This window comes from Triturus cristatus, chromosome 2_2, assembly GCF_964204655.1.
Source record: "Triturus cristatus chromosome 2_2, aTriCri1.1, whole genome shotgun sequence".
NCBI lineage: Eukaryota > Metazoa > Chordata > Amphibia > Caudata > Salamandridae > Triturus > Triturus cristatus.
The window spans coordinates 840,166,068-840,190,191 of record NC_140582.1 but is presented as its reverse complement, the minus strand read 5'-3'; the positions used below and the strand labels follow the sequence as shown (position 1 = coordinate 840,190,191).

The following is a 24,124-nucleotide window of genomic DNA, read 5'->3' as shown; positions in this document are numbered from 1 at the left end:
AACTTACCACATTGTAAAGACCTATGCACCACCTTTCAAAGAGTATTTGTCCAGAAAAACCATTTACAAAAGCAAACCAGATCTGAGAAAGAAACAGGTAAATATGTTATATGGTGGATACATTACCTAATACAAATGAACTTCGTTAAATTTAGTAAAGAAATACTGCAACATGTAGCAATTAGTAAAATGGAACCAGAAAATGCATTTATTCCGGAGTTGGATAGAATTCAAGCCACATACAGGAATTGGAACTACAGAACTGTCAAAACTATAAGATAAATAGATGTGGATGCACAAATAGTTTGCTGAAATAACGGTAGAAAGGCGGTGGAAATTTGGCAATGCCGAGTTCTTAAAAGTTTTTTCTACTGTTTAACATATAAATATGTTTAAGTTTATACAAAGTTGAACAAAAAAGATCAATTGTGGTATAGAGGAAACACACCATTCGAAGAACCACTTGTAAGTTTGAAGTTTAGCAGGACTGGTGAGTTCAGCAGCAGCCCAGCAACTGACCAAATCGGAATGCTAGCATGCTCCAGAACTACAGTTACATTCTTGGTTGGAACTTTACCAACCAGTAAGTGTGCATAGCAAAGCATATGAACTGCAAAACATAGATCTGAATAAACACCACAAAGTATATTACAATCATTACATCAATAGTGCATGAAATATTCACTATTATACATGTATGCGTCTGTGGAGTGCGGGGTTGATTGCCTCACCTGTGTGTCTTCGATGTGAGCGAGAAGAGGGTACGTTAATACATACGGTCTGGCAGTGTCTCTCTTTAGATCGTTTCTGGAGGGGAGTCTTCAAGTGCCTATCAGAGGTGCTAAGCTGGGATCTTCCTTGCCAGCCGAAGTTAGCGCTGTTACATGTTATGGGGGGGATAGGCGGCAATGTCTCCAAACGTCACTTGCTGCTGTTGAGTCTTACGTTAGCCAAAAGAGACATAGCAAGGGTGTGGAAGGCACCGGGTCCCCCCTCACTATCGGCCTGGAAGAATGGCCTGGACTTCTGAATGGGCCTAGAGAAACCCATTTTCAATGCCCCCTCAAACATTTTAAAATATGGAGAAGGTGGGCAGAGTATAGGGGATTGCTCCTGGATCCGGTCCCGTCAGGGAGGGACCCGCATTTGTAGGATAGGGTCCATAGGGGAAGTTGTAGAGAGAGTGATGGACGATGGAATCCTGGTGGGTATTTCTTATTCTAACATTGGAATGGATCCGACTGGAGTTGGTGTGTGGTGTGATCGGGGGGAGGGTTGGGAGGGAGGGGGATTTTGATTTTGTTTGTATTGCCCTTAATTTTTTCTTGATACTATTTTGTAAAATGTCAAAGTCAATGTTAATTGCTTTTGATTCTGCGGTTGCCCCTGGGGTACAGGGCCCTGCAATATATGTGCCACTTGACAATAAAAATGTGTTTAAAAAAAAAATAGTGCATGAAATATTCATAAAAACACATACTTAAGGTGCTTATTGGCTCAGAAGTCACATGTATAAAAGGACACAACAAATACAGGAAGGACGAGAAAAAAGGTAATTGCCCCCGCATACAAGGCAGGCAGTGATGTTTGCATCAACATTTATAGAAATAATTGCCAGTTCAAATACATTAAGATTACAAAATAATGAAGGGTTCTGGCGACATCATAAACTACAAGGCCTGAGGTCAGGCAGTTTGTCAATGTCACAAGAACCCTAAGATACCTATACAGAACCCGGTTCTCTTTTTACTATATATGTATATAGTAAAAAGAGAACACTCACTCCCGGATACTGCCTTGTAATTCTTCCAACTAGTCAGCCACGGGCAACACAGTAAGACGGCACACACGAAGGTATGTGGATTTTTCAGCCGCAATCTTTACTTGAGTTTTTACCTTTTTTTCTTCATTTGCAAAGTGCATGTGCGCCAGAAAAGCAGACGTACGCGTTTCTGCCGAAGCCTTCAACTGGGTCAAGAGTCAGTGTCTAGAGTGCCATATTTAAAGGGCACCAGCCCTGTTCCCCACCACCTGAATAAAACCAAATGTATATTTCCAAGGAACTGAACTACATAACTCCTTTATCCTTTGGTAATTTTTACATCAGCTCATTCTATTCTTCCCTGTAATTGTAAAGTACACGATTTTATAATTCTACATATGTGTATGATCTCATAGATTAAAGCAAAAAAAATGTTTTCTGAATTATCATCTACACATCACAAAACGTATTCCCCCTCGATGTTAACATCCAATGTTCCTGTCAAATTAAAGACAAAAACCTAACAAAAAGAGGAAAAAGGGGAGGGAAAGAGGAGGAGAAAGGGGAACGAGTGGAAGAGGGGACTGCCTTTAATTTCTACATGCATAATTTCATGCTTATAAAAAGTGTACTTCATGACAGTACTAAGCCTCGGTTGAACTTTCACTTGTACCAAACACCTTCTTTGCCCCAGGTAAACTTATAGCATAAAGGAAAGTGCCAGCGCCAAAAATTGTATCTCTATGCATTGCTCATCATTTAAACTCAAAAGCTGATGACGATAACTATACAGTACTTTTATAATGTTCACACTTTGCAATCTCACTATCTATAAAGTACTCATTGCTAAAGCGCAAGTATTAAATCAATATTTATATAGTATACAGTAGTCTTTTGTATACATAATGTATAGATATAACTAAACACTGCTTTTATAGTGTGCAAACTTTGCAATATCGTTGTCTATACAGTACTCGATGTCAAAGTGCAAGATTTAAGTAAATGTCTGTACAATATACAGTACTTAATTGTTATGTGTGCATATATCTGTCCCCATGTCTATATCCGGCAGTCATTTAGCAACAAGACTCTCTCTTCCCCAAAGTTTACTATCATTTGTGCAAATGCATGTAAAGTATGGAGGTGCTTCTCTCTGTCAAGTATCAAGACTATGATCTCATTGTTTAAATGTCCTCCTGTTAACCCACTCCATATCAAAAGGCCAGAACACTCCTTCAAGTTAAAATCCAGATGTTCAAATATAAAACCAGATCAAAAAATGGCAACGAGCATGCATTTCCTACAAGATCGGAGCATACTCATGGCTTTTGTTTAAATACTCAATTATGCCCTAATACGTTCATCATCAAGACCTATTGGCAATCTCATAAACACGTATATAATTCAGCATCTGTATTCAAGCCCCACAGAATTTCAATTCCAACAGTTAATCCATCTCTATTCTGCCTTTCTTAGATCATAATCTCCTCCTCTAGCCTTTTTCGGAATGTGTTCAATGCCAGAAAATGTAAAATGACTCAATCTTCCATCATGTCTGTCCAAATATGTTTGCACATTACATATGAAAAGTATTTGTTCGAAATCACTTTCATATGCTGGAGAATGTGTAATTTAAGTTTGTTCACTGTGCTGGCAATGTATTGTTTACCACATCTGCACTCCAGAATGTATACTACATGTGTCGTTTCACACAGTATCCTTTCCTTGATCTTTTTCCTTGTACCATTAAGAGTTCTGATGTCTATCAGGTTTTGTCCATTTGACAGGCCTTGCATTTGTGGCATTTCACAAAGCAATTAGTCTTATGCCAATTCTCCCTTTCTGCTCCTGTTCCTTATCTGGTGAAGTAACTGAGTTAATAGATCACCTAAAGAAGGTGCGTTCCTGTAAGTGATGTTGATAAGATCTTCATCTTTTCTCAACAGTTTCCAATGATTTCCTAGTGCTACATTAATGGCTTGATTTGGCACATTGAAATCCGTGATGAACCTTACCGCCTCACTGGTCTCATTACTTTTCCTAGATGCTTTTGGAACAAGTAGATTTTCTCTTTTTTGCTTCTTCGCTCTAGGAGAGTCACCGGATAGCCACGCCTCCTGAACCTTGTATACATTTCAGTGACTTGTGCCTCATATTCTAGATTTTCTGAACAGTTTGTTCAGATCCTCAGAAACTATCCATATGGCATGCTCCATTTTAGAGTTTTTGGATGGGTACTATTGTCAGCAAAAATGCTGTTGCACATAGTCCGTTTACAAAACATAGTTGTGCAGATATTCCCATTTTCTATATATATTTGAATGTCCAAGTAGTCAATTTTATTCTTACTGATGTTATAAGTGAATTTTAATCTCAAGAAGTTCTGATTCAAAGATTGTAAAAAACATTCAAGCTCCTCTATTCCTCTTTCACATATTAAAAACAGGTCATCCAAAGGACAACTTTCTTCATTCTTGCATTATTCTCTTCTGTCCAGATACACTCTGCCTCCTAGGACCCCATTGTTAGGTTCGCATTCGTTGGCGCAAACAAGGTGCTCATAGCTATCTCTCTGTTTTGTTTGTAAAATTTTCCATCAAACATAAACACATTATTGGTCAGACAATAGGACATCATATCTAGGAGCATATGTGTATGGTTAAGCAGACTCAAAGAACGTGTCCTTAGAAATATTCACAAGCTCTCAGGCCATCTTCGTGGATAATAGATGTGAATTTTGATTTCCATGGTATTCCACTAATACAGTTCAGAAAATCCATTGAGTCACATATATATGATGGCAAGTTGGCCACATAAGGGAATAGAAAAATGTCCACAAACCTGGATGTGTTTTCTAGTAAAGAGTAAGCCCGGCGGTCAAGTCCGCTCGGTTTGCAGAGTTTTCAGCACTTCGTGGAGCATGTGGAGATCCAAAAAACTCCGCAAGCTGAGTTTTTTCCTCGCTCGCGCTCCCCAATGTCATGTTGCCGAGCGCAAGAAGGGAAAATCCACCTCCCAGAGAAATTTCTCAATGCAAGGTCGGATTTCTCAATGCGGGTGGTCACGGGTGTTCGTAACTGCTCACATTGAGAAACATTCTGCTCATGTTGAGAAAGTTGCAGCTCGAGTAGAAAATCTACTCAAGATGCAGAAAAGAAGCAGCGCCCTGTTGCGCTGCGCATGGTGCCGTTCGCGTTGATTTTCCACCATAGGTCAAACACCTGGCACTGAAACTCCGAACAGGCGTGATCAAGCATACTCAAAATAGCGTTCCGCAAGAAATGTGCTGTGGTCGCTTTTCTTAAGCTGTCCATCATCCAAGACAGGAAGACCTTTGCATTCTACTGACGTGGACTATGCAGGGGCAAATGGAAGAAGTTTCCAGGTGATTTGCACAATGGCATACACTAGCTAATTTAAAGGACATACCATGGACTCTCCTCTCACCAGGAAATGACAAGGAAAAGAACCCCTCCTTACTACAGAGGGGAGGGGAGCTGCATGGCCCCCATCCCATGGCTGATTTTGGCCCCAGGGACCACAACCCCTGGGGCCCAGCCTCTTCATCCTCGCTGCCCTGAAGCCCACCCAGGGCACCCAGTGTGATACGCTGGGGACCGCGGGGGGAGCCTTAATGTCCCCCAGTCCCTGCCGACTCCCCATCTCCAGCGGGAACCAGCATTGCTCCCACACGCAGTGAGCAGCATAATTCTTTATCTATTTACCTGTCCGCTTGACAGTGGGCAGCAAAACAGATGTTAAGGCCGCTCCCGGTTGAAGTGCTGGAAGCCAATCCGTTCTCTGCACGAGAACGGTAGGATTTGCAGAAGGTCCATATCCCTCACTATACAACTTTGGTTTTCCTTTAAAATCTCAAGAGCTACTTAACAGTTTTACACCAAACAACAAAAAGCACACTTTCTGGACCAAAAGCTAGCTTTCTGCCAAATTTGGTGTAATTCCTTCCAGTGGTTCGGGCTGTAGTCGTGTTCAAAACCCCTATGGAAAATTGAATTTGGATGTTTTAGGACCCCCCCTTTTTCTCAGCCCCTTCTTGATGAATCAGCCCGATACTTTCAAGACAACAGCTGAGCGCATTAGCGTAGAAGTTTTGAAATTTTGTGAAGATTCATCAAACGGTGCCAAAGTAATTGGAAAACCAAAATGGCTATTCCTATGGAAACTAGGTTCTAACTATAACTAGCTACTAACGACTGCCAGTAGGTATTATATAAACACACACACATATATACATATATATTACCTACTGGCGGTCGCCAGTAGGTAGTTATAGTTAGGACCCCTTTTCCATAGGAAAACCTCAACATTCTATTTTGAATAACTTTGGCGCCGGTCGATGAATCCTCGCGAATTTCTCAAAATAGGTGGGGCGCTACGCTCCGCTCCTACCCTGAAAGTCTCGGGGGGATTCGTCAAGCGGGGGCTGAGATAAAAGGGGGGTCCCAAAACGCGTTTTTCCCATGCATTTTTCCATAGGACCTTTAGAACGAGCTACAGCCCGAACGGCTGAACAGAATTACTAGAAATTTGGCAGAGAGGTAGTCCCTAGGTCAAGGAAGTGCCTTTTGTAGGTTTGGTGTAAATCTGTTCAGTAGATTCTGAGAAAATAGCCTTTAAATCAATATATATATCTGAGCCCGCTTACGGTACGCTTACCGTACGCTTACCGTAAGCGTACGGTGGCGTGCGCGAGCGCGATTCTGATTGGCTCTTAGATCTTAGTAAACATTCGAATCGGCCGAAACCAGGAAGCGGCGGCCGCCATTTTGTCTCTCGCACTGAGTGTTGTTTATCAAACAAGATGGCCAAAAACATGTTACGGGGCTGTTTTGACAACTCCCTCCCACATAGTCATGTTGAGGGAGTCCCCAAACATCCCCCAAGAGCAAAAACGGTTTTATTTTTTTTTCGGCAATTTCGCCGAGTACGCTTACCGTACGCTTACCGTAAGCGTACGGTAAAAAATAAAAAATAAAAAAAACACTATCCACACTTACCCCACCCCCTGTGCTTTCGGTGGCCGTAGGCCACCAAATGTACAGGGCTTATTAATAGGTAAAAAAAACTAAATTTTGGCAACATGAAATTATAAAATCGAAATAAAAAAAACACTATCCACATTGACCCCACGCCCTGTGCTTTTGGTGGCCGAAGGCCACCAAATGTACAGGGCTTATTAAAGTTGATAAAAACCGTGCACGGAACGAACTGCGTTAAGTGGGCGCGCACGCCTCGAATGGCGTAAAGTAACTTAGCATTTAAAAAACCTTGCAAATTCACTGAAAAAACCATAGGTTTCACACATGTTATAGTTAGCGGAAATTTTACTGATAAAAAACCAGTGAAATTGCCCCGTTATAGTTAGTGCTGGCAACTATAACTCACGCGACCGCAATCTTCTGCTGATGACATATGTGTCTTTATGAAAAAAAAATATTTGTAATATATGTATAGCTAAAAATGTATGGAAGAAGACATGGGCAAATAAGTGTCTAAATACAGTATTAGCATCAGCAGAGGATTGCGGTCGCGTGAGTTATAGTTGCCAGCACTAACTATAACGGGGCAATTTCACTGGTTTTTTATCAGTAAAATTTCCGCTAACTATAACATGTGTGAAACCTATGGTTTTTTCAGTGAATATATATATGTATATACACACACACAAAGAGAGTAACCTTCAAGCTACTCACCCATGCCTACAAATCCCTCCACAACATCGGACCCAAATACCTCAACAAAAGAATCTCCTTCCACGCACCCAAAAGAAACCTCCGCTCCGCCGACCTCACCTTAGCGACGACCCCACGTATCTGCAGGACCAGAGCCGGGGGAAGAGCCTTCTCCCACGTCACAGCCAAAGCCTGGAACGGACTCTCAGTCAACATCAGATGCTCCCCCACTCTGCACACCTTCAGGAAGAGCCTCAAGACCTGGATTTTCGGCCAGCCCTGAGCTGCATGCACCCCCCCCACCCCAGCACGATGAGACCCTCACGGGTGAGTAGCGCCTTTATAATCCCTAGATTGATTGATTGATTGAGAGTACCGGCTCAGGAGGCATGCGTTATTCACCAGCTGCACTGCTGGGCTGGTAGAAAAGAAGATTATTTTCCACAAGGCGTACAGCCTCTTGGATTCCCTGTCCAGTGGAATGGGATGGAACGTGCTAGGGGATACTTTGATAACCGAATCCTGCACCACCTGGCCCTCGGAAGGGGTGCTGGGTGGGGAATGCTGGATTCCCCAGCATGGGGCGGTGGTGATGGGCAATCATCCTGTCCAGTACATCTGTGCATGGCTTGGCCACGACCCCTGGGATACTGTCCGTGAGGACTTCATTAAAGGGTGACAGAAGCTCCCTGGAGGATAGCCCGGTTGAAGCAACTCTGTCAAGACGTTGGTCTTGACTGTAGCGGAGGGAAGCTGCAGGTCCTGAACCTCCGCCGTCCTTCTCAACATCATGGCGAAGTATGTACCTTCCCTCGAAGCCGGTCCTGGATATAAGACCAGGCCAGAATCTGAAGATGTGTCCAGTTGGCATCTCCCAGCTCCTCACACAAGTTGTCCTAATGGTAGGATGGGCCCCTGTCATCAGTTGGGTCAGGGAACCCATAGCCATCATCATTACCAACCCCAAAGTCCAATTGTGGAATTGGACTTTGGGGGTGGTAATGATGATGGCCTGTCAAACGACGGAGGCAGCGTGTTTGAACCGGACGACTGAGAACCAGCCGGTGTTGACGTCAAGTTGTGACGTGGTGACACCTTTACAAAGTCGGACAGCACAATGGGTTCCCCATTGTCAGGCAGCACCGGTAACGCTGGGTTTGTTGACAGAAGGACTTGGTACGACGTGAGTATCTGCTTCAGGGCCAGAGCCAGTCTGGATTCAGACTGAGTCAGAGGACCCAAGTGGTGTTAAGGGACCCCATAGCGGTACCCCGACTGGGGCACTTCTCAGCTCCGTGGGTCCCGAAGGTGCACCAAATGTAGTCGGTGGCCCGAAGATGTAGTGCATGGTGGTAAAGAACTCCCTAAGTTGGACAGGCCACTCTGGGGAATTCAGGAGGTGTGGAGCGGACCCAGCCTCCAGCTCTCCAGGAAAGGTGCGGGAGTGGGACCTAGAAACAGGAGGCCGAGAAGGGGAAGACAAAGAACGCTTGGTCTTCTTTTTAGTGTGCTCAGACTCCAGACACCAAAGAAAGACCAAGTGGGGAACAGACACAGACATCTGTGACATTCCCAAAAAGGTTTGAACCCTGTAGGTTTGTTAAGGAACATGTCCCTAGCACACTGGGAGTAATAGCTAAAAAAGATCGACCAAAAGGTCGAAACAGTTGGTCAAAAGACACCGATGTAGCTTTCCAGATCCACACTATTTGGGACTGGGGTAGAGCCTATATAAGCAATGCACACATCACATCTGATGACGTTTACACAGAGCCGCTGGTGCCACCTACTGCCACACAGAGGTACTGTCCAAGATTTTCCAGATCCAATCTGGTGCCTAGGGAATATTTTAAATTGGGAAATTTGTGGTTAGAAGTCTCTTATCAGAAGTATCCTTTATTATGGAAAAGGAACAATGTTATGATCGCATGAGTTGCCACAGAACTTCATGTTTTTGTTCCATTTGACTTAACCATAAGTTATTAAAACAAAAGTACTCCCTCCAGCATCTCCAAATAATTGATTACTCAGAATAGTGTTGACAATCCGAATTTGGCCGGTCTACTCTGCAATTGATTCCAAAGTAGCATAAGATGAGAGCAGAGGTATTGAAGCAAAAATGAATACCTATACATGTCTACCTGGTCTATCATTATCAGATGTTTCAAATTAGGGGAGAGATACATGTTGAGGAGTATTAAAACACTTTGACAATTCCTCAGTTTTGATAAAGGTATGTTAAGAGTCAGAAATACTTTTCTATTGAACATGTGTGGTTTAGCAAAACGGCGTATCAGAAATTGTAGTTAATAATTCACCATAAAAACTACCATTAATACAAAATTTTCCAAAATGGGCAAATTTTATTGTATTAACAATCTGTGTTTCTTGAAGGAGAATATCACTTTCAAAATCGGATGCTTCCAGAGCAGCTTCAAAAACAAGCATTGGTAAATGCATTGGGTTTCGCCTATGTGACTAATAATAAGCATGTTTTTGTTGTATGTTGTAGCTTGCTGAGTAGTTGTACAATATAAGTTACAAAAAAAGTGTTATGAATTGTTTAAGTACAAAAAGGCAATGTATTCTGCTGTTACTAGTGGTATAGTGCAGTTAAATAACAGCAACATTTTGAAAAATGAAAGAGGAAAATCATAGAATTATTGATGCAATAGCAATATTATGTGTTTAGAAGAGTTTTGACAACTTTTGGGCCCGGTGCCACTGCACCTGCTGCCCCATTTAAATCATGCCCCTAGTGCCTGCAAGATAACTGCATTTGTGACTGTCTGTTTCGTAGTAAAATATAGCAATATTTGGTGTTTAGTGGTAATTTGACAACTTTTTGCTGCGGTGCCACTGCCCCTGCTGCACCATTCAAATCATGACCCTATTGCCTGCAAGATAACTGCACTTGTGACTGCTTGTTTAGCAGTAAAATATTGCAATATTCGGTGTTTAGAGGGGTTCCTAGAGCTTTGGGCTCTGGGGTAACTGCACCTGCAGCACCATTGAAATCATGGCCCTGGTGTCTGCTAAATAACTGCTCTTGTGACTGCCTGTTTAGTAGTAAAATTTAGCAATATTTGGTGTTTATTGGAATTATAATAACTTCTGTACCGGTGCCACTTCACCTGGTGAACCGTTTAAATCAGGCCCCTTTCAACTGCAAAGGTAACTGCAATTGTGACTGCCTGGTTAGCAGTAAAATATAGCAATATTAGGTGTTTAGAGAAGATCTGACAACTTTTGGCCCAGTGCCACTGCAACTGCTGCACTATTCAAATCATGACCCTAGTGCCTGAAAGATAACTGTGCTTATGACTGCCTGTTTTCAATTCAATAAATTGGCGGTAGTCTTGTGGGCTGGCGATTTTAATATTCAAGCATGCCCCGCCACATTCACTAATTTTTGTGGTTACTTGAAAACTTATCCGACCACTGATGGGACAAAGGATGACATGCTGCATTTCCCACATTGTGAATATGGCTTGACCCTTAACACTTTAATGGCCAAATTCGATCTTGAGCTGTTAGACTGTACGATAAACGAGGGCCATATTAAATGTCCGACATTCACTGGTAGGGAAGCTAATAGCAACATAGACCACATCTTATTTTCTAAGAACTGCCCTTATATGAACCTTTGGATATCTGAACAGGTGGTTAGCGATCACAATAGTATTTCCATAGTGTTGTTAGCTTGGGGCAATAGAATTACTAACACTGCCCATACAATTACTGATATCCTCCCTATTAGACCGAATGGCAGGAGATTAAAGTGGGTTGGCTTGGATCCACAAAAGATCCAACGGGATGTGATCAGTAAATGCAGAGACTGTATTAATTATTGCCTTAGCGAAGAAGTCGTCCCTGGAAAGCTATGCATGGAATTTGCCAACATTAATAATGTGATAAGAAATATCCTAACCAGGAACACCAAAGGCTCCAGACAGGATGGTAAGAAGTGGTTTGACTCCGAATGCTCCAAGATTTTATCTAATCTAAAATTAGCACTAAGGTCTAAACCCCGCAATCAATCTCTTGTCTGTAAATTACGCAAAGATTACAAACAAGCAGTTTTAGCACAAAAAAAGGTGTTGAGACTAGACGCCTGGGATAAATTAACCATGGCAAGTGAATTGAATAATATCAAACTCTTTTGGGAAATTGTAAATAGCCCTTTTTTAAAGGAGGATCATATTCCTGAGCTGACGTCTCATGTTAATTGCACTGAATGGATTGAACACTTTTCAAAAAATTTTAACCCAGAAAAGGTCGTTTTAACTTCTCCTCTCTTATCAAATAATTTTACGTGGCCCACATTACCACTAATAATTAACGTCGAGGAGGTGCGTGAAGGACTGTTAAATAGTAAAGGGGGAAAGGCTCCCGGCCCGGATGGTGTCCTGATTGATCTATATAAGGATGAAATGGACCTCTGGGCACCAATCCTTACAAGAATTTTTAATGCTGCTGCTATAGGAAATTTTCCATTATCTTGGGCCGAATCCCTAATTGTTCCACTTTATAAAAAGGGTTCGCGCTCTGAAGCATGCAACTATCGCCCTATTTCATTACTTGATTCCTCAATAAAAGTGTTGAGTAGGGTGCTTTTAAAAAGATTGGAAATATGGGCTGAAGAATCCAATATATTGACCCCAGTTCAATATGGTTTTAGGAAGGGCATTGGGACCATAGAACAATGTGTTAATTTGGAATTACTTATTAATAAATACACAGTGGTAAAAGGGGGAAATTTGTTTTTGTGTTTCGCTGATTTGAGTAGCGCGTTCGACCTGGTGGACCATTCGCTCCTTTGGTCAGTACTACTTGAACTAGGGGCCCCAAAGGAGATTGTGTTTTTTCTAGCCAGGATATATGAGAAACTTTCATGTAGTGTACGCTATGGACCCATGGGAGAGCAAACCCCTTTTTTCACAGTGCGAAGAGGTATCAGACAAGGGTGTGTATTGGCACCCCTTTTATTTTCCCTTTTCATAAACCAAATTGCCGAGGTTTTAAATAAAACCCCTGCTGATGCCCCTAAAATAGATAATACTGTTGTGTCTGTATTGTTATACGCGGACGATGCCGTCCTAATTTCACGCACCCCTCTGGGTTTACAACGTTTAATTGATGTTTTTATTGATTTTATTAATGACAGGAAATTGCTGATTAATAAATTAAAAACGTTTACCATGACATGTGGGAAAAAACCCAAATCATCACGGTCCTTTTTTCTAGAAGGCTCGAAGATTCAAGCAGTTGAAACCTTCTGTTATTTAGGCATCAGTTTTGATGCTAATGGCAAATGGACTAATGAGCAAGGTAATATTGGGCAATTCCTTTCTTTAGTCCCCTCACTCACCAGGGTTTCCCCACGGTGACATGCTTCATCATTGGGGTCCTCTCAGTCCTCTACGGACTGAGGCGTGCTGCGACTTGCGGATTTACGTAGGAGCACTGAACAAGACTATGTGTTGTGCAAGTGTTGTGGTGTGGAGTGGTTTAAAGTGAGTTAAAATAATTAACTAGTGGGCCAATCTAAATTTATTTTTGCTCCTAGCTAATTAATTAAAAAAGTGGGTAATATGCTAGAGATAACTACTATAATGGGTAAGTGTACCTAGCATATGTTGTCGACTAGTTTCAAGCTTCCCAAGCTCTTCATCAGGACTACACTGGGACCAGCCCAGTGTGAATACCACTCCTAGAAGACCTAAATTGGTGCATAAAATAAGTGAAAAAAACGAAAAACGCTGTGCAAATTAAGCATGCGTTATTCAAAATACATACGTAATGTACGTCTCATGGAATTCTGTAGGATGGAAAACAGACATTAGGGGAGAAAAGGCAGATTATGCATTATTGTCTTAGGATAAAAAAAGGTGAAAACACTATGCACCAGTGTCGCAATGCTCATTATTCACAAAATATAATTGTGCCACTGTATAGTTCTCCCGACAGTACATCATTAATGCTGGCGTCTAGCTATATAGTGAATAAAGGTGATCGTGAATGCACGAAGTGCACATTTAATAGCACACACAAAGTCAAAAAATATGCGTCTGACAACATAAATTACACACAAGACAAACAAAATAACGAAAATACATACATTTTAAAAGGCAAAACTGTGCCTCATGGTCGACTGAGGGGGGGTTGGACACTCGTACACCTAGGATAAAGGTACAAGCCATAAAGTAACAAAGTACTTCAAGCGCTGTCCTGGTAGGAATTCCAGCGCAGAATGAAGAGAGTAAGAGTGGAGAACCATTAAGATTACGAGGGGCAAAGGCAACCCCCTGCTGCGTGGTTACTCACTTGTACTTGTCAGGCCACCCGCCGGAAAACACCTACTGGTACACTGCCTCGCCGACCGCATACTGACTGGATGTATGCGGTCGGCGAGGCAGTGTACCAGTAGGTGTTTTCCGGCGGTGTATGTATTTTCGTTATTTTGTTTGTCTTGTGTGTAATTTATGTTGTCAGACGCATATTTTTTGACTTTGTGTGTGCTATTAAATGTGCACTTCGTGCATTCACGATCACCTTTATTCACTATATAGCTAGACGCCAGCATTAATGATGTACTGTCGGGAGAACTATACAGTGGCACAATTATATTTTGTGAATAATGAGCATTGCGACACTGGTGCATAGTGTTTTCACCTTTTTTTATCCTAAGACAATAATGCATAATCTGCCTTTTCTCCCCTAATGTCTGTTTTCCATCCTACAGAATTCCATGAGACGTACATTACGTATGTATTTTGAATAACGCATGCTTAATTTGCACAGCGTTTTTCGTTTTTTTCACTTATTTTATGCACCAATTTAGGTCTTCTAGGAGTGGTATTCACACTGGGCTGGTCCCAGTGTAGTCCTGATGAAGAGCTTGGGAAGCTTGAAACTAGTCGACAACATATGCTAGGTACACTTACCCATTATAGTAGTTATCTCTAGCATATTACCCACTTTTTTAATTAATTAGCTAGGAGCAAAAATAAATTTAGATTGGCCCACTAGTTAATTATTTTAACTCACTTTAAACCACTCCACACCACAACACTTGCACAACACATAGTCTTGTTCAGTGCTCCTACGTAAATCCGCAAGTCGCAGCACGCCTCAGTCCGTAGAGGACTGAGAGGACCCCAATGATGAAGCATGTCACCGTGGGGAAACCCTGGTGAGTGAGGGGACTAAAGAAAGGAATTGCCCTTTCTTTCTTTTTCTTGGGTTTCTCGGGAAACAAGTGCTTTCCCTATACCCTTTTGGTTAGGTTCTCATAATCTGACGACTCAGATTATTTATTTAATTATACATACATTGGGAGGGTGAACCTAACCGTTAAAAACCTCTCTTTCCCCCCTTTTTTTGATATACAAGGTAATATTGGCCACAAAATGACTAGAAATTCTAATGGTATCTTCCGTTTTGCCTCAAAAATAGGGGACCATAGAATAACAGATATGGTAACCATATACAATGCAAGATGGGTTTCTTCGGCCCTATATGGAGCTGGTTTATGGGGCCATTCCTCTATGGCCCAATTGCAAATAAACTAAAATACCTTCCTTAAACGTCTGTTATGTGTTCCAGTTGCAGCCTCATCCGATCTAATACACCAAGAAACTGGCCTTAACTATTTATCAGATTTGGCTGCTTTACGCCCTTTACTATTATGGCGTTCAATATGGAACAAAAAGGAAACTGAGTTCACACAGTCTGTAATTAAGGACTGTCTTAAGTTGGACTTTCATTCCCGTATTCAGTGGCTGAACTACATTATCTTCTGGTATAATACCTTATTTGGAATCAAGATCTCTAAAGACTCAGACTGTGTTATATTACTTTCTAAGAAGGAAATTAAAGACACATTCCTTCTTTATAAAGCAGAAGAAAGGAACAAGTTGATTCAGACCCAAAAGACCTCTGTATTCTATAGGCAGCTTAATCTCAAAAAAGGTCTTCAGTCATATTTGGTGGAAGTGACCAGGAAATCGCACCGATTTGTTCTTGTACGTTTAAGGTTGGGCATCGCACACCATCTCGTATCCTTCCCTGTGATTGGGGTAGGTTCTAGTGCAGAATGCCCGTGTGACAATATTTCCAAACAAAGTAGTTGCCATTTTCTGTTATTTTGTAAATTTTATACATTTTTGAGGAAATTTTATCTGAAACCGATCCTTTTAAAATATAACATCCGTTTAACTGCAGATGCTATGAATTTACTCTGCTCCCTCCAGAGCTTAGACATCTGTTTCCATGTAGCACTATACATTCTAAAATGCAGAGCTGCTAGGAAATCTATAATTATTTGATTAATGTCAACTGTGCCTTGCTACGATGTTATAGTTATGCATAAGTCACTTTATGATTGTAATCTATTTTATATATATGCCAAGTCACTTTATTAACATGAGATGATCCCATCTTGCTATGCACAAGTCACTTTATGACAGCAATTTATTTCGCACATAAACTTAGTTTATTCTATCAGCATAAGATGTTGCCATTTTTTGTGGAGGAAACAAATGTTTTATGGATGCGTAATTGTGCTTTATATAGCTTATAATTGTTATGTATTAGTAATTTTACTATTGCTAGACAGATGCTTATGTCACTTTATCGTGTCAAGGGTCTCCTTTACTTATATGGCGATAACTATTGACAAAATCCGTTTTAATGACTCAATATTATAATGTTTAGGCCTACTACAACTTATGCATAAGCACCTTGTTATTGCGAGGTAGAATCATTAATCATGAATTATTAATTACGTTGGAAACTAATGCTTCTTGAGCATTTTTACTTATGCTATAATGATTTATAATTGATTTTATCTATTTTTAAACACGTGTATATATATGGATGTAATTTTTATTTATGTTTCACCGTTCAGTGTAAGGGCTAGGGCTGGTATAGGAATAATCATCTGTCCCTGGTTTTGTTGAATTATGTGCTATGACATTTTTATTGTATTCTACTTTGTTCAGCTTATATGGTTGTATTGATACAAACCGAATTAAAGCTTTTTTGACTTGACTTGACTGCCTGTTTAGTTGTATAATATATAAATAATCAATGTTTAGTGGGGTGCATGAAACATTTCGTCAAGACCCTTTTAACAGCATGATAACTGCAATTGTGTCTGCCTATATAGTAGTAAAATATAGAAATATTAGGTGTTTAGATGAGTTCTGACAACTTTTGAGCCCAGTGCCGCTGCACCTGCTGCATCATTCCAATAATGACCCTGTTGCCTGCAAGATAACTGCACTTGTGACTGCCTGTTTAGTAGTGAAATATACAAATATTTGGTGTTTAGTGCAGTTAGGACAACTTTAAGGCCCCAATGCCACTGTACCTGCTGCACCATTTAAATCAAGCCCCTTTTAAATGCAAGGTAACTGAAATTGTGACTGCCTGTATAGTAGTTAAATGTAGCAATATTAGGTGTTTAGAAGAGTTCTGACAACTTTTGGCCCAAGTGTCACTGCACCTTCTGCCCCATTTAAATCATGACCCTGTTAACTGCACGATAACTGGAATTGTGACTGCCTTTATAGTAGTAAAATGTAGCAATATTAGGTGTTTAGAGGAGTTCTGACAACTTTTGGGCCCGGTGCCACTGCACCTGCTGCACCAGTTAAATCCTGACCTTGTTGTCTGCAAGGTAACTGCACTTGTGGCTGCCTGTTTAGTATTAAAATACAGCAATTGCAGATGTTTAATGGGGGGGCCTAGAACTTTTGGTCCTGGTGTCACTGCACCTGCTGCATTTAAATCATGATCCTGTTGTCTGCAACGTAACTGCACTTGTGACTGCCTGTTTAGTAGTAAAACATAGCACAGCTTTTGTATAATAACTTTATTTTTAACGTGCAATGTTACAACATTTAGAATCTGATCATAATGACCAAAGTTGAACAAATCAGTCCGATAATGTCTACAAAGTGCAAAGAAAGGTACTGAGGCATGAATAGGAAATGCCACAAACGTTCTAAGGCGAAAGCATCTGCTTTACACAACTAAGTAATAAAAAGCAAGCGTTCCAGCATACTGTTAGAAGCTGTCTGCCTTTTCTGTTGGAAGAGGTCTTATCTTGACAGTGAATGTGGCTTAAACAGTGTTAACAGCTTTAGTATCAGTATCCTAAAAGAGTGCAGCCAGGGGAAGTTAACAAAAAAAAGTTCCACACAAAAGCGAATGAACACAATACGTCAGTGACGGGAACTGATAAGATCCCCCTTTTAAGAAACATTCAGCACAAGAGATTTCACAAGCACAGTACAAGAACTGTGCTTGCGAAACCTAAAAAGGAATTGCCCCGGTGGTCTCTATCATACATTCAGTTTTATGGTCTTTCGGTGGTACTGGTAGGTCTGCCTCAGTTATGGCAACAGCTTTTGGGGTTACAAGCTAAGTTTTAAATCAGGAGGAGATAAGAGAGCTGGTGATCACCACATACTCATGCATACTGTTAATCTGTGAAGTTTGAATGAGTTGTCATTAACAAGAAGTGCAGATAACATTACCATGGAACATTATTAAGTACACAACAATACCCCTGAGCAGTTTCGTGAGGAAACTTAAGGTCGATAGAGTAGCCACATGAAAAATTGCTACTGAAGGAAAGTAACTTATTTTTCTCATGAATAATACCTGCAGATTTCTCGCTGCATGAATCTATACCAAAGCAATAAACCACGAGGAGGTGGGCCTGAGGAGACACCAAAGAGCCGTACCATATAGACCCACACAGGCAACCAGTTCCCTTAAGGCCATGGAAGAGACAACAATTTTCAACAAAGAACATAATCAGACCTTTGTAGCAGGTTGAAACATACTCTGCCTCGGGGCACTCCTGTACAGTAGGAAAGAACCAGCCCTGCCTCTGCAAAATGAGCATGCTGTGTCCAACACATCTAAGATGAAGAAACCGAAGAAGGAACACCCCAATACAAGTTTTACGTTATTTATGTTACCCAGTGGCATTTGCATTATGGTTTAGTCATACTTAGACTGAAAATGCATCTCCTGCGTTGACTATAACCTTTGATTTCATAGGCGGATATGTAAGAAATCTGGCAATCAATTGGCATGGTCTACTGTGTGAGGCATATAACAATTGTCGTGCAAAGCAGAATAAGGGAAAAAGAGTGAGGGCAAAAAGTTATGTGTTTTCATACTGTAGTTCTCATAGGAAATTTTGCTCGCAGCTACAGCAGATTTACACCAAACCTGGAAGCGAGCTTTCATTCATTTGGTGTGGCAAAACATATCAAACAGAATAATCTGTGGGGGATGGGGTACACTATGAGAGATGTCCACCCCAGGGGAGTACTAGGGGGACCCAGGGGCATGGAAAACTCGAGTATCACATCGGAAAAAGAACTGAAGAAAAGAGAGCCCGATTCGTGAGTCTAAAGGTGATGGCGCAAGCTACCATTTTAATTAGAGGGTTTGTCCCGCATTTTGTGGAAAACAAAAATCACCAAGTGGTTACCATCCACAACTTTCATAATGGGTTTCCCAGAAAAAAAAAAAAAAGAGTGTATTTGAGGCAGATATAGATTAAGAGTGAGGCAAATAACAAATGACAAAGAGGGAGATTGGGGGGGAGGGAGCCAAAGGGCCTGGAAATAAAGTGTATCATTTAAAAAGTATACTATAAAAGAGCATTTTTAACTTCCTTAAAAAACATTTACAACCGTTATGGTTCTTCCGCAAACTACAATTAACAAGTTATGTTGCGAGACCCACGCAATGCGCACCCTAACTCAAAGTGACCACAAGACATGAGTTATGGCTTGCTCAGTGTGCGGATGAATTTCATTGGTCTTGCACGCCTGAGCCAGAACGATAACTCAGTTTTTAACTGAGATGTTTTTCGGAAAAAAATATATATAAACACACACTGGGAGATGCAGTCGACAAAGGCCCTCTGTCAGACCAACTAACCCTGATAGAGTCAATATGTCCAACAATCATCTGCCAACCAAAACATTGCTGAAATGGATTATGCCACGCCCAACCGGGTTAAAGAGGGTGTAACAACACCTATCACATTCTCACCGGAAATGCAGATTCAAACAGTGGAAAATGGAACACTGACCAAACCCCTAACTCCTAGCTCAGAAAGTACCAACAGCAAACAGAACAGCCATAAGACAACTGAAAATGGATCAACCACAAACCCTTTCATAGCTGTACCGATCAAGCCTCACTGAGGCCTAGACCAACAAGTCAGAAAACAAATACAACAGCTGAAAAGATGCCACAGTAAACATGTATACCAGGGTGACGTCGAAGAAAATACACACAGACCTGTGTCCTCATGGAAAAATATCTCCACCTTGACGTTCCAACTAACATATGGGACGTATATGCCCCTTTCATTTAGAGTGGACTGGGCGGTTATATACAGCCTCTTATTATAATTAACTTCTGTCTTCTTCCGTATTGCGGTTCTGAATTGTCCTGGTACTTTGTTTAGCATTCATACATGTCCCATGAGGTTTCCGGTTTGGCAAGTTGGCTGCCCTTTCAGTAGGATATTTTTTGCCTAATGGACTAGGCTTCCTTAGTTCTTCCTTGAAAATTTGATGCCTTGTCTATATCTCCAATTTAATTATTTTCAGGTTTGGGTTTCGTTTCTCTTGGGTTCAAGTTTCGCTTCCTTTGGGTGCTAGAGGTTGTTTCCCCATACATGTTCATGTTTGATACCTTTGGTATTCTTTTAGTCTGCTTTTCTTTTCAAGTGTCTTTCGACAAATGTCCTGAAGATTACCCTGATCAATGTAACCACTGGGGTTAGAGCAGCGACTTTCGAATGCTTTGCAATATGGACTGTAGTATTGACTATTATTATTATTTACAAGCTTTAATATACTTGACCTTTTTTTTGTTTGGAATTCAGTAACTATATGACACAATAGTTTATTGCAGACTATTGCATGTTTAATAAGCCTTTTGTATTTTGTTCCAAATCTTTGCACCTTTTTTTATTTACAATTTTGCACTGCATCTCTCTGTTACACTCAATGCACTTAGGGCCTGTATACAAGTTGGGCGGTGCAGGAGCGAGGCAGCACGCCACCGCCCCACATCGCCAAACTCGACCGCCGCCTGCCAGATTATGAGATTCTCCATCGTCTGGCAGGCGGTCCTTCGGTGTTCCCACAGTGGTGTCTTTCAAAAAGGCACCGCAATGGGAAAGCCAAAGCAAGTTCCTGCACGGCATGGACTGTTAAGTCCTTTCCATGCAGGAACTGGGTGTGCAGGAACAGGGGGGCACACCATGTACCCCTCTGCATGCATCCCAGGGGCCATGTTTCCTCACCGCCACCCTAACAAAAGCGGTTTCACCACTGTGGTCAGGGTCACAGAAGGGAAACTTGTAATATGTTTGGCAGTGCCATAGCGGCACCACCAAGCATATTGCTGCCTCAAGACCGCCTCGCCAGCAGCAGGGATCACGGATCCCTGTCGGCTGTGGTGGTCCACTCATGGTCCGACCGCCGTACTAATACGGCGGTCGGACCACAGTTGCAGTGGTCCCTGGCTATCACCGCACCTACACCACGGGTTCAGCGGTCCGAACTCATATTAAGGCCCTAAGTTAGTACTGTTAGAAAAACATTAATAACAATCTGTTTTTATGACTTTTTTGACAAAAAACTCTTTTTGCATTTTGTCTCTACATGTTTATTTGTTTGTACTTTGCCCAAAAGTTTACAAATTATTTTGCCTGTGCTTACCTATTTGTGTATATTCCTTTCTTTCCCCCGAGTGAAAGAATTATTTGTTACACTGAAATTACCCTGGTTCTTAAGCTTATAAGGTTTACCCTCTACATTGTTGCAGTTGCTGGTATCGGCAGCGTTATCAAAATTGCTTCTAATGACAAGTTAAGATCTGGAAAGTCCGCTGTCCTACTAGTTGCTACCACAGAATTAGTAAGTGTGATCTTAGTCTTCTTTTAATATCTAGAAGGGGCTTCAATTAACTCCAAGTTCTTTGGCATGGGCTGGTTGTGAGATTGGTCACAGGTTACATCTCTGGGGAAAAGATCGTATTGAGTTTAACAGATCTGAAAGTATCAGCTTTAGTATTCAGAGCTGACAGACAAAAATTTGAACTTCGCTTTGTAGCCAAGTATGTAAGAAAGCTTGGCTATATTCAAGGGTGGCGTGGCATACATATTGATTTCCCCTGCTGCTAGTGACTGCTGGATAGACAGGTTCTCAGCCATGAAACGTGGACTCTTCAGAGAATTTAGGGCAATATCTCTTGCTGAAAGCTTGCCGATTTCACAAGTGAAGTTCTCGCCTGCAATTGTAGAAGAACCCTTCTCACGATGAATTTCCACCTGTGTTGTTGAAGCATTCCTTGCAAAGACAGCAATTGTGCCTCATGGCCTCTGCAACAATACAGTTTCTACATAAATAAACCTTATGTAGATTAAAAAAAAACCCTAACCCAAAAAGTTAAAACAGCATTTTGCTTTTCTACAAAAAATAAAAATTCTATAAAAGTGAATAAAGAATGCTGAGGAAGAAAAGAAAGGAAACAGATGAGGTAATGCACCGTCAAATTACGACTATAACGAGGAGCCTCGTAAAATGTTATCCTATTCAAATTCATGACACCCACGGACAACAAATGGCAAAATCACATATTTCCTTCACGCGCTGGTTTCATTCTTCCATTGCCTTCTCGGTTTTCCCAGTAAAAACACTTTTCAGACTAAAGATATTTAAACAAAACAGCCACCTAGCAGCATTTCTATTTTAGCCGAATTCAATAATATGTGGGCAGGAGGATGAATCACTGTTTCTCCCGAAAGGATATACAACACACAGGATCAGGGAAGTATTTCAGAATTTGCAAACTATGCAAGAAGGAACCGAAGAGCAAGTGGCATTTTGGAAGAGATGATCAACTCTAACAAGCGCACAGAGCAAAGATGGAACCTACCTACCTCAACTTTTAAATAATTAGAAAAGTATTCAAGCTGTAATGTAAATACACGCAAAAAATTGCATAATGAATATTTTTGGGGAACCAGTATGTGTCTGGCAGAAAGTTATTAGCTGCAATTACCAGCAGAAAAACCATCAAGACGTTTATTCCACCAAATTTTAATATAAAATGAAAGTGAAAAAGATAGCTGGTTAAGGACAAGGCATGCAATTCTGTTACACTTATCTGTGGCTTAATTTGAGCTGGTATCTATAAAGTAAACAATCGTTAAACATGCCACAGTTTTATGGGTTAGTTAATGCCTTGCTACATGAGAAACACATCTCGCTGCAAAAATATATCTATGCAAATGTCTTTATGCCTAATTCTGTAACTCATTTAAAACACTCATCAAAAACATTTTATGTTGAAAGTTTGAAATGAGCATACGGCTTTTATCAACAGTACAAACCGTATGAGTTAAAAAAACAGTAGCTCCAAAGAGATGGGATCTGCACTTTCATTACACAAGTAAAGAAACAATGATTCTATATACGTGTATGTGCTAATGGTTTCAAATATATATATTTTTTAAAACCTGCGTTTTGACTTTTCATTATTAAAGTATAAAAACCAGAAGGGACTCGGACGACTGTGCCAGGTTTTGGCTAATTGTAAGGGGGGCTTACTTCATGCAGGCTTCCCCGTGTTTCCCAATGTTTAACTCCCATCCTTGCCTACTAGCATTAGAACACAGTCCCGCTGTCACTACGTTTCAATTCCACTTTCCTAACCCTTTGTGTGGTTAGGGGTTTTCCGCATGAATGGTAATATGCATTTTGGACGTTTTTTCGTGTGCTTTTTGCAAATCTCACTGACGTTTTTTTCATAAGACATACATCAACAAACTGTGCACTCCTTTTCTCGGTGAGATGGTAACCATAATCTTGCCTCGTTGGGTCCTTATCAGTTGACCTATTTTAAATCAACTTTCGTGACATGCCCAAATGAGTTTTTAAATAACTACTGTGGTCAGTTAAAAATTGACGTTATTTTTCTGGGTGCTGCATCGACAAATCTTGCTATTTCTCCGAATCGTCAATTAATCTGCAAGCACAGCCTGTGTTCGCAAATTCAAGAGGGAGCCCACAATTCACAATCAGCTTACTTATTAGTTTATTTAGATGCGTTTCATGGCACAATACACGCCGGAGTGTGGCAGAGTTCCAAACAGTTCGCGTTCTAATGCGGTGTATTCTGTAGGAAACTATTTACTCAAAAGATAACTGAAGATTTGCGGTTCGTTGGGGGTGAAATTCAAAGGCATTTTTGTAACATTATGAGGAAGACACAGAAACGTATTACCTTGGCGACTGTAAAAGATACATTTGTGTAATAATTCGGGTTACTACGAGGTCTGTAATGCTTTATACGTTCTTGTGGATAATGTGTAAGGCACACACATGAAACAGTGGTTGCTCGTGGGATAATCCAGTATATACAAACATTAGTAAGTGTTGATTGCCCCTGGTCCCAGGAGGCTTAGGGTTGTCCCTGTTGTGTATTATTGTATTGTGTAAAGCGAGCATGCAGGAATGTATGTCCAGGACTGAGTGGTACTCACATATGTTGGTGATGTACATCAATTCACCTAATACTGCGCTTGAGTAATGCTTACAGTGCATCATTAGAA

At 41.0% G+C, this 24,124-nt stretch overlaps 1 protein-coding gene across 6 annotated transcripts in view; it reads right to left on the bottom strand.

Annotated features, from left to right (window-relative positions):
- ATP8A1 (ATPase phospholipid transporting 8A1) overlaps nt 1-24,124 on the bottom strand; it is a 1,017,459-nt gene that overhangs the window by 340,152 nt on the left and 653,183 nt on the right. For all 6 annotated transcript variants that reach the window (XM_085642166.1, XM_085642168.1, XM_085642167.1 and 3 more), the window contains one exon: nt 8-82. In XM_085642166.1, the coding sequence (XP_085498292.1) occupies nt 8-82 (75 nt within the window). The remainder of the gene's footprint in view (nt 1-7; nt 83-24,124) is intronic.